The 12,546-nt window shown below is 35.2% G+C and overlaps 1 protein-coding gene across 1 annotated transcript; it reads right to left on the reverse strand.

The window, feature by feature from the left end:
• Positions 1 to 9,783: 9,783 nt before the first annotated feature.
• On the reverse strand, positions 9,784 to 10,966 carry LOC110025347. The gene is given in 2 exon segments (XM_020725783.1): positions 9,784 to 10,420; positions 10,422 to 10,966. Coding segments are annotated over 2 exon segments (888 nt in total). The 5' UTR covers positions 10,877 to 10,966; the 3' UTR covers positions 9,784 to 9,987.
• Between the last annotated feature and the right edge of the window lie 1,580 nt (positions 10,967 to 12,546).

The following is a 12,546-nucleotide window of genomic DNA, read 5'->3' on the forward strand; positions in this document are numbered from 1 at the left end:
CAAATCTATTTTATGTGATATTATTTTACTTTGAATCTTAAATAATTAAAACTACTTGATCAAAATGATATAAAAATATTAGCATATGACTCGCCAAGTAAACACTTAAGCATACAAAATAATTAAGTGAATATGCAAGAAATGAATCTAGCTATAAAGTAAATGGATAAAATTTTTTTAACATGGTTTTGCTACCTAACCATCCAATACCCATGCTAAATAAAGCCTACACTGAACATTCCACTAATTCCAAGCTACTACTAAAATTCCTTCATTCTTTTTGCCTTGAATCGTCGAAGAAATAATCGCAATATACTCTTCTTAAGAAGGGTGTGCAATCAAGATAACTTTTCCTCTTAAGTTAGGCAATCCAATTCTGTTATGCACTGGAGATTTTTCCTCCAAACTGCTGTGAAATTTTGGTCGCAACTTCGCCTACTATCAAAAAATTAAATGCTATATAATTTCTTAGAAATTGATTGTTGAATATACAATAAAAAGTGGAACCAAAAATGCAAAATCGCGAGAGACAGTGTAAGAACTTCACTCGAGAATTGAGCAGACTTTTATGATGAACATTTCAACAGACTACAAGAAAATAACCTATATATGAAGAAACATTCATTAAAAATTATCTTTATTTTTTCATTGATAGACCATATCTTTGGCGGAACACCATCAAAAATGATTTTTGACATCAGTATATTTGTTAGAAAAGGTTGGCATATACAATCAATAGTATTATGTGGGTAGGTGTGGTGGAAAGCTGAATGTGGATGAAATGATGTGTTATATGCAACCATACTTTTTGTGCCACTTGGATAAAATGAATCTTATAGGGGTAAATAATGAGTGAGTTGTTTGACATGAGTACGTAATAGTTATGACTTAAACCTTTTTGTGCCACTTGGATAAAATGAATCTTATAGATTCTTCTCTATGCTCATTTCCTCCACCAAGTTATATTTTGTAAACAATATTAAAAAAATTAATTATCATACATTAAAACCTATAAAAGACATCAGATTACTGATATTATGAGGGGACTTTCTCTCTCTGTTTTTGTACAAGGCACAGTTTGTCTATCAAACCCACTTCATTCTCACTAGTTTTTCACTTTCCCTCTCTCAGTTATCACAACCAATTTCTTGCATGCACAAGTCCTTCACTTTTTTTTTTCCTTAAGTTCACAACTCATTTCATGCACATATATATTGCCTATATGTATTCTTCACACTTGTGTATATGATAATCCACTTTCTTTCCTTCATTACTCGATCATAACCCACCTCTTGCATGTACTACCCACTAATTGTGCATAACCTCCCTTCATACATCGAGTCATACTTTTGTGCATACACTCTTTACACAACCTTTGTGCGCACACTCGTACGTCACACATGAAAAATAGTTAGTCGTCATAAGTTAATATCAATTTGACTCAAAAAGAACATGATTATTTGATTTGGATATGTCAATTCAATAATAGTAATAATAATAAATAGAATAAAAATTCTTTAAATATGATTTATTATTAAAAACTATCAAATAATCAAATATTATTTTTTGGGTGACCCTAGGAAAACTTGAACTCTCTCTCTCTTTCTCTCTTTTTCAAGTCATGACTTGGTTGACGTTTAATCTATTTATCCATCCACACACACACATACATATATATAGATATTATTAAAGAAAATCATTAGTTGGCAAAGACCCAAATACCGATTTCCCATGCGCTAGGCCCCATAATGAGAGCCCGTGTTATGTGCTAAATATTCGAGAACCCATCACCACTGGAGATCGAACCCGCGACCTGAGGGGACTTATAGTGAACCCCGCCAACTAATAGGTCACGGCTTTACACACACACACACACACACACACACATACACACACAATTGAAGCCAAACACAGGAGGAAATCCCCAAAAGCTTATAAATCCAGGCTTTGCGAAGCAAAGAAACAAGAATCAAAACCAATACAAGCATTCAACTATCTGCTTTGCCAACAGAAACTTCTCCATTTTTTATCATCTCTATCAGCTCCTGCTTACTAAGCACAAACTTGATTCTCACAACTCCTGCTGCTTTGAGTTGCTGAACCATGCTCAATCTTTTCTTAGATATCTCGTAGCCAAAGCACTTTAATAGAATCTGATGAACTTTCAGAGTGGCTGGACTTATAAGATTCGTTTCTTCTGTTCTTCTTAATCTGTTTGCTTTCCTTTCATGGAGAACTAAGCAGTTACCCATTATCAAGCTGCTGCTAATTATTAGCCGGTAGATATTGAGGGCTGGGGAAAATTATTTAGGCTGTACTGTAAAGTTTATAAGGGGGAGGGTTTGCGGGGTTTAGCATTTGGGAAGTGATAAGATGAAATTGCCCCTGATATTACCAAAATTAACAATATTGCTTCGCAGACTTATGTTTTATCCACCGAGTACATGAAGTGTAAAATACAACCTTTATATTTGTCGGCTACTTGTGTCTTATGTGTTGGCTTGGTAATAGTAGAAGATCATTCATATTTTAATGATTAATGTATAAATATGGCACTTGCATTAAAGATTTTTTTTTTACTTTTTGGGTGAGATGATTGGAAAGGTTTTTACTTTAGTTGCTGCATTTAGTTTTTATTATTTTATATTGTTAACTTCTATTATCAATGGTGAATAATAGCAAATAAAATTATGATCTTGAAAATCAGATCGGATGGTTTGACCGGTTCAACCATCATTCCTTGTGCTAAAATCGTTCTCTCATTTTTTTAGTATAGGAACTTCTGTTTAGTTATTTTTCAAATCTGAAGCTGCCTAACTCTTTCTTTAAAATATCAAATTTATGTTAAACTAATGTCGAGTTTATGTTACACTAAGATTCAACCATTTTAAGAAGTTACATCTAATGATAATGTAACGAAGCATAATGATCATGATTCTTAGAAAATAACATGATGATTTGATCATTGATGTGTTTATCTTATATTCTCTAAAATTATTGCATATTCATAAGTAATATTGAGTTTATTCCTTATAAGTTAGGAGTAAATGCCTCGTAGTTTTGTACTAAAATTTTTTCATTGGTATTGAAGAAAGTTGCATGCTCATATTCGGCTCCTATGAGCCAATCCATATGTTAGCATATTTCATGGGCCTACCTTTCAAGGAAGGCTAAACCCCTTCAAAGATTTCCAATCACTACCGTATTCCGAGCTCACTAGCTGAAGTGATATGTAGTGCTCAATCGTCAAAATGGCCTACATAGTTCACTTTCCTAAGAGAGAGCACTCTGTAACTACTCCTCAAGACATCGGCGTAAAAGTCAACACTCAAGGACAAACATACGTTCGTGCCTATTTAAAGGTCGCCTGAGATTTATGTCTTGATTTTCTCATATGATGTTACGGACATGCCTCATACTATGAAGCCTAAGTTTTGTTTGTTATTCCTTTTTTTCTCCCGTCGGTGAGCAAGGATCAAGGACCAAAAGGAGATTTATATAAATTTAGGCACCCCCATTTTCTAGGGGGATGAGCTCTCATCATTTCTTCTCTGATCCTATCTCTTAGCAAAAGCTAAGAACTAAGGTTTTGGGAGGGGACTTCAACCCTTTTTTTTCCTTCAATACTCCCTTACATAAAGTCTCTCTCGAGTTTTGTGAACTCACCAATTTTATGGGACCTAACATCCTAAAAGAAATCAATAGAAATATAAAATATTAAATTTGTGATTTTTCGTGAATGACATCTTGGAAATATAATGCAAATAAGGTGAGAGAGAGATGAACGGTGAGGAATAGTGATGAATAGTATCCCTTTCATAAAATATTTTTTATATTTATAAGGAGGATAGTACGATGGTGATATTAGGATTTCACTCTTATTTGGAAATGGTCCATTCTAGAATAGTTCTGACATTTTACAAGTGTGGGTCTATCGTCTGATTGCTTTCTAGCTCGACCGACTAAAATTATTTGACTTCAGGTCAATAGGCTCAATCGGTATAGTTTGATTGGTTGTTCCAGTCTGGTTCACTATCTTCGACCTCTGGTGACGAGTCGTTTGGGATCTCCACAGGATGGTCGAAAGTTCTTTGCAGAACTAGCTTGTCCTTTGAATCGGCTCAACTGGAAGGTTTCCTATCGCATCGAGTCGGCCTTCCTGCTGCGATTACTGTAATGTTTTTTTTTTTAATCTCATTTCCGACCAAGTGATTTGTGCTTGAATTATCTGATTGTCCTTCTTGTCCGTCTTATGGCTAGGCCAATTTTAACCTAATTAGCTCAACTGGTATGATTTTGCTTGTTCGGTCCGATAAACCTAACAATATCCTAATAACAAGCCAGCCTCTATCTTACCCTACTCTTTTAGACAGATGGTCAAATCTCTTTAAGAACAATGCAATTGAACTATTATTCCTGTGCATACGGACAATAGCATGAGTCTCTCTCATGTCTGTACAGACTAAAAAGTAGCGTTAAATGAATCTTCCTTTCTCTGACCACTGAGATCTCCTTTTAGTAAACACAGATTTCATCAGATTCAGCTCTTCTAATAAAAAATCTTTGCGGCTCAGTATTCGGTCTACATACAGTTTTTCGTTGACATTTGGGGCCCACAGAAGATGCTGGAGATTTCCGGATATATATAATATATATTATAATAATTTAATAGATTTTCCTGCAAAATTTGCGCTTAAATTGTCATGTCATCAGATGTGATGTTTACCTTCATTAAATGCTAAGATGAGATTAATTTTGATGCGATTTTTCTTTTTATCTAAAACATGTTACTTTCGGGGAAAATTTAGCAAAAAATTTGACAATTCCACGCATGAAAATATATATTTTACTTTTAAAAAAATAGAGATTGTGATATTCTTACTGTGATGCAAAAAAATTTCATGATATGTATGTAAAAAGAAAGCTAAGACGTTTGATATGTAAATACATAAGAATTATGTGGTATGAGTGTAACGGATTATCGTCTTAGCGTGTACGAAAGTTCAGCTTACACAAATGAAAAAAAACAAGCGGTGATGATTTCAGAAGTTTTGACATGAATGCAAGATAAAGTTTATTATGGCTAAATAAAATAAAATGATGATGATGAATGGAACATGTAAATGTCCTCAAATTCATAACTAAGACTTAATAGAATAAAAAAATTAACTATTACTTGTCTATAAATATTATGTCAAAATTAAAAATAAATAAAATGATGATTAGAAAATAACATGCAGAAAAATCTGAAAAAGTCTTAAGTTATAATTATTTTATTTTCTTACCCTGAAATAAATAATATTAAATTTATAATTATTATAATATATTCCAATTTCAGTAGTTTTCAAAGATTCTCGTGGCAGCTGAGTTGAATACTTGTCAGTTCTTGACTCTATAAATAAAGAAAAAGAAAAGGGTGGGTTTGCTTATCCAGAAAAGTATGAGGTTTGAAGTTAATGTCTTTCATCAAATTCTTCGCTTATATTTTGAGACACCGTTAAGTTAGCTTTCACAAATTTCAGAGCCGGTAATGATCTGGCTTACCACATGGCCGGCTCATCTAGCTGCACGTGCCTGTGGCAAACATAATAATAGATGCTAGTTAGCTTAGGGTTTAAATGCCTGCCCGAAGATTTATAGCAATAGAGTAGCAAGTTAATATTATACAAAAGTTCAGCACACATTCATGTGATTTGTTACACTACAAGTTCTTATGTGAAAATCTAGAAAAAGAAAAAGTCATTGGAATTGGTCTAGCTGAAGTAATCTGCTATGTAATTTGTTACAGCAACTTTTGGAGGTGTCGTTGCACCGCATGTGGGGAGCGTCATTGTAATGTATGTGGGGTGAATTGTTACATATTATGTGGGACGTGTCGTTACATCATATGCGGGGTGCATTGGTATGTTGTCTTTGAAATGTGTTGTCAAAACCTGCACACCGTGTTGTTACACTATCTTCGGAGTTGTTTCAATGCACCGTATGCAGAATGTTTTGCTACATCATCTTCAATATGTTGTTATATTGTCTTTAGGGTGCGTCTTTACATCGTTGTTTATGTTGGAATTTCATAATGTATGTCATGTTTCACAAGGGGTTTCGTTGCAACAAGCAGTGACGATTAACTGTGTTTGGTGGTGTCCGGTGAGTGGTAGTCGACGGTGGTCGACAATTGCAAAGCGGGTTGCGTTTATTGGACCTTCGATATGAAACACTGGACCTCAGCTCCTCCTCCAAGTCCCGGGCTACCTCAGGTTTAATGTCTGTGTTACCTTTCTCCATCAGACAATAAGAAGAGATTCCCTCGATCAAAACATTTTTTGTAGATATTTGAGTACCTTAATGATATCATAATTGAGTGATCTTGGGCTCGTTGGATTCGTTGTGTCGAGATGCTTGATTTGACTATAAGTTTGTCATATTTGGAATTCATTTGAACTTCTAGTTGGGAAACAAAGACTTCCAAAAAAAAATTTTAATGGTTCGACCTACGCTTGATTTGACTCACACTGGACCAATTTTGGTGTCATTGTGTTACTCTCATTCAGTCTGTCAGTTGGATTATAAATTTGCTGAAATTGGAGTTCTAAATGACTTTTAATTAGAGTTTGGATGTTTCTTACTGAAAAATACACCGAGATCCATGTTGATACCTCGAGATTCAGGTCAAATGACTACTTTTGTTTATGACTTATTAAGTTTTTTTCATGAAATTTAATTTTAAGTAAACAATTTTTTTAGTGTTTTTAAATTATTTTTTATTAAAAAGTTTAAAAAATACTTAAAATATTATTTTTTAAAACTATTTTTAAGCAACCACCTACATTATTGGTCAACATTAGTATCGATCGTCATCTCCACCATCCTACCAACATAAGACAAGATCAAACATGATCTGAGTTGTTGGAGTATAGTATATAAGGAGAATGGAAAATAGAATCTATTAAAACTGAAGTAAATAGGGTTTAATACAGTAAAAAACTAAGGGGGTGTTTGGCAGTCGAATTTAAGCAAGATTTACGTATTATTTAACATAAATCTAGCCTAATCTAAAAAATTATATCCACTATTAGTTAAATCTAATTTGCTTTGACTTTCGTTACTTGCATAAACTTGGATTTATTAAATCTAATTATCACGTGCATTTAATAGATTTAGCTTAGAAAGAAAGTTATTCGAGTGAATTTATGCCAAACACAGTAAACGACTTTAATGGATTTAGCCTTAAATTGAACCAAACACTATTATGAATTTAAAGCATTTGGAATTGATAAATCCATATTTACCATATTTTCTAAATCCTTTTCAACTAAAATCCAAATTGTAGCCAATCCCCCCTTAAACAATAGAATTATATTTTGCTGTGAAAAATAATTACAACACTCTCAATTCTATTACAGTTCATCTATTTAAATGCTTATGAGTATAATAGATGTATGATGCATATGAATTGCAGTTGATATGATAGTGCGGATTCAATTTCAACGTGTGACAATAACGATAAATGTCAGAGAAGGGTCTTTGTTGTTATATGTTATTATCAGACATCTATATCTTGCTAGGGAATGCTAATGATGTCATCTCCTCAATGACCACCAATGTCAATTGTTACTACTTCCACCGTCATCATCATATAAATCAACTTATTTGATATTTAATAAAAAATAAAAATAGTTTAAGATACTAAACTCATATTTATTTATAACAAAATTGTAAAGCCAAAGCCAATGGATAGGCTTCAGGTCATGACGTGAGGCAACCAAGAACCTAACAAGATAGTTTAATCAAAATTCCCCTCCAGACAGCCAATCTAAATTGCTCAATCATTACTAATCGATCATCACAACTTAGTCAACTCGCTCAGAAAACCAACCAGACCAAATTACATGCTCTAACTAGACTGTATCCTTAGACAACTCATGGCTATCAACTAGATACCAAGTGTCACAACGATAAGACTGTAAGTCGGTTATGATGTGGAATGGCTACAAATGCAAAAATAAAATTTAACCAAACAACCTAATTTGATAGTGATTTCTTTAGTTATATAGAGTTAATGAACTATGAATTCTACTATTTAACTCTCCATTTTTAAATAAAAATAAAACTCTAAAATATAAAATTAAAATGTTATTAAATTAATCTTTTTACTATTCCCAATCCATTCAACGAGGTTGTCATCTTTCAACGGTCCGCAATGGCTTCCATCATGTAGATTACAGTTTTATCCTCAAATGGTATAATTGTTTTAATTATTTATAAACTTAAAAAGGAAAAAGAGAGTAGAGAGTAGAGAGTAGCAACAGGCTTTTGAAAGAAGGGAGAGGTCAGGGGTAGTCATGCAATAATACAAAGTTTAGGTCAAAAGCCTATACATAGAATTGTTGACTTAAAAAAATAATAAATATAAGCCCCATTTAACAGCTAAATTTTACATATCCAATTATAATATTTAAATAAATTATAATCAAACAACAGTATATACTCTAAAATGCAGGCACCAAACCCACTCATATTTATGGTTCTTTAATACAATTTAAGTCAAAATACCTTGATTCAAATTTAATTATTATAATTTGAGTATTAAATTTTCTTTGAGAAACTCATAACAATATGCTCTCACTTAGGGTCCGTTTGGGGCAGCTTGTGTGTTTCACGATAAGTTGTTTATCTTGAAACGCGGCCCGCAGTTTGGCCCGCGACCTGCGTTTAGTGTAAAGTGTATGCGTTTAGTGTAAAATCTCAAACGCAGTTTCGGATAAGCTGATGAAACGCGCGAACCAAACAGTACGGCGGCGTTTTCCGCACTTATAAACTGCCCCAAACGGACCCTTATTTGAAGAGCGATTATTTAACGAGGACACCAAACATAAATTTATTTAAAATAATCCTCCACTATTTAAATGGAATTATTTTTTCGTTAAAGATTATCAAAACTCAATTTTATAATAATTAATGATTATTTTGATATTTATATAAATTCTGAGATTAAACTACATTTCATTTAAATTATTGCCCCTCATTTAAAATTTTAATTTTGCATTGATATTTGATTATAAACCCGTACGCTCTTGTTATCAAAATTAGTTGGAAGATGTACGACTACCACCCACCCAACTACTCACCAACTTTAGAGGCGCATGAAGCATTCATTTGCATAGGTAAGAGGAGGCGGGGAGCTCTTCAAATTAAAAATTGAAATTCCAAATATATTTAAATCAGTAATTTTTAATTAATTCTCATTAAGGCTCTCTTTGGGCAGCTCCAACATATTAAATAATATGCTGATAAATTAATAAAAAATAATCTGCAGATAATCTAAGTGCGATGATTATTAGAAATTTTTATTCTTTTTTAAAAAGTCAGACTATCGCCAGAAAATTGTCACCGCATCTAGATAGATGCAACGCTCCTTTCAGCGTTTTCAAAACGCATAAGCTGTCAAAACGCAGTTTAACCAAAGAGTTTTCATGCGTTTTCAAAATGCCACCACACAAAAAAAAAAAACCCTAAAATTTCACTTTTCAAAAAACTAAAAACATTAATTTTGTTGACTAATCTTTTCTTCATAAATTAAAAAACTATAATTTATCAACTTGTATTTATTATATTAAATTGTTTCGCGGGTGGCTATCATTTATCAATATCAGTCTTGATAAGATTATTTATATATTTATTTCAAATCCGACAAATTTGCTGAATTTCTTTTCCACTACATCGCCATAGTAACAATAAAATAAAATAAAATAAAATAAAATAAAAAGGTTTAATTAATTACACCTGGTTTTCATAGAAGGAATAATCTCAAAAAGTCAATTTTACAAACCTGAGAAAAATTCGAAAAACGGACAAAAAAAAAAACCTGAATCGAGATTAATAACATTCACCCCCAAATTTAAAATAATTAAAGCTCAGTTACCACGGCAGAATAGCTTAAACAAACGCACTACCAAACACCAACCCCTCTTACCAGGTAACACCAACCACTCACCCTACCGACCGCCTGTCAATGGTGCCACGCTGATCTGAAGGCCCAGACAACATCACGTTCATGTGGCCGTCGATCTCCTCCCCCCCTCCCCATGATTCCGGCCGTCTTCCTGATGAAAACCGCCTGAAAGCCCCGAGCCCCGCCGGCGTTACTTCGGACGATCCATCCACCGGCGTCGCCGCCGACGGCCTTCCCGACCATGGAAAAGTCTTTTCTGGGAGCGTCGATGAAGCCTCATCATCCTGTTCGTACTCACGAGTTTCCGATCGGTGGCATCTGAAAATCCACATCAGCCTCGCAAAGTAACCGCCGGATCTTCGATTCCTGAGATCCTTATCAATTACTGCAGACGGCGCCGACGATGCCGGCCGGATGTGATGATTCCTCTCCCTTTCCCTGTCGGAAAGAACTTTCCCGAAACAGGATACCTGGCGATCCTGGTTCCGGCGGCGGAACCGCCGATTTCCGATCCCCGCCTGCTTTCTTCTTTTTGGGCAGGGTCGATCCTTTGGGGAGTCGGCGGGCACTGGAGCCGAGATAGCTGGAGTATCGGATCTTGTTGGGGAGTGCGATGATTGGGGCTTTGGTTTTCAGCTTGCCGGAGAAGCGCTGGGAGGTGGATGTCGGCTGCTGTTGCTGCTGCTTCTGATTTGCGTGCTGGGATTTGGGATTCGTGTTCCCCTTTGTGGAATCATCCCGCTCGTAGACCGCGTTGATGTCGGTCCAATCGATGTCTTCCCCGATCCGAATCTGAATGGAGTCAGCCGGCATATCGGGGTCTTCTTCGACCCGCTTTGGGGCCGAATCTTCGCCGCCGATCATGGTCTCGCATGCGACCTTGAAGTCGCTCCCACAGAGGAGCGTCTCAAGGTCCACCTGAGGCATTTGATGAAATTACGCAGAGAGAGAGAGAGAGAGTGTGTGTGGGGACGTTGGGGTAGGCGCGCGGTTAGAATATAAAGGCGGAGTAGGATGCAGTGTGACGGAGCTGACGGCTTTAGGAGATTAGAAGGTAGAGAACGAATGGCTCTGATTTGCAGACACGATTTCGTGAATGATTTTGCAATTGTCGCCTTTGGATTTTGGAAGTCCGAGTCGTAAAGTGAAAAAAAAAGGGTATATGAAAGTCGATGTTTTGTGACGAGTCGGATTTCACTTCGTGCAATTTAAAATTTTTACTAAGGCTTTTCTTGTAATTTTTTACTAAACCGGATAAAATCCAAGACCCCTCAATTATTATGTATTTACATAAAATATAAAGTCTAATTTTCCTTGCATGCCATATGCCTCCTTATTTATACATAATAAATTGATTTTACTGTTGAATCTTAATTTATCTTTGAATCACACTCCAACAAATATAAGATAGACAGAGAGAGAGAGGGAAGAGTGAATAATAATGCACAATAAATTGTATTGTTGGATCATAATTTGCCCTTTGTGGATCATACCCCAAGAGTTAGAGCCGAGTGAAGAAGAGAAAGAAAAGTGAGTAGAATAAACTTGAATTTTTTGTAAAGAGAATTGAGGGAGTGGTCTCTTTATTTGTATTTTTGTGTTGTACTTACAGATAAGTGTTTTGTCCAATTACAGAAAATAGAAAATGGTTATGAAAATTGTTCTTAATGTCTCCAACACTTTAATTAATTGTATAAATTTTATGACATATCTATATTACAATTTGAATTTTAACATTGGCGACGATTAACTTATTCGTTGCTGGAAGTCGGTCGATTGAAGCGAAAGGCGGTCGCATGGCGTTCTTACTCGGTGTCATTCTACACGAACGACCAGAGCAGTCAGTTATTAGGTGGTCGTTCGGTTCGGACACGGGGTTGGTCAGTCTAACGTGATCAGTCGGCTTTTTTTGTTAAGTAAGTCGTGACTCATTTTCTGTTTGGCTCAAGACTTACAGAGCTTGTGTCTTCGCCTGCCTGGTTATTTCGTCGTCTCAGTCAGATCTCCCAATCTTGTAAGGTCTTAGGCATATCTTATTGTAGTCTATGTTGGGTATCCGATGAGACTCGCTTTCGAGATAATTTACGCCTAACTTTCGGCTGGTCTTGTCGCTACTAAGTGGGAACCATCTTCAAAGCTTGAACTCATCCCGGGTTTAGAGACATGACTTCATGTTTTGCCTTGAATCGTCAGTTAATTGCTTACATCGAAATGAGGCTCTTATATTGTGGTCTTTTGTTCTTTTTGAGATTTGTGCTGGTATTTTTAGTGTATAAATGTATCAATTGTGCTAACCTTTTTCAATATTTTTGGCTAAAATAATATATTCATGGCCTCCTTCGTACAAGAAATGATCTCTCTATTTATAGGGAGAGAATATGTAATGTTATATGTTTGCCCATGTTTTAGTAAGAGTTGTTTAAAGTATTCTTGTTATTTTATAGGTACGAGCCTATCAATCGGTTGCACTTTGACTCGTTCAACTAAGCTTATATGACCTCGGATCGACAGAGCCGGTTCGAACGACTAGTCTTAGTCGGCATTGTCGGTCGGTTGAGTTCGATTGACTTTGGGTCGATAAGATTTGTTTGGTCCGC

The sequence above is a fragment of the Phalaenopsis equestris genome, unplaced genomic scaffold (assembly GCF_001263595.1).
Source record: "Phalaenopsis equestris unplaced genomic scaffold, ASM126359v1 Scaffold000297, whole genome shotgun sequence".
Lineage (NCBI taxonomy): Eukaryota > Viridiplantae > Streptophyta > Magnoliopsida > Asparagales > Orchidaceae > Phalaenopsis > Phalaenopsis equestris.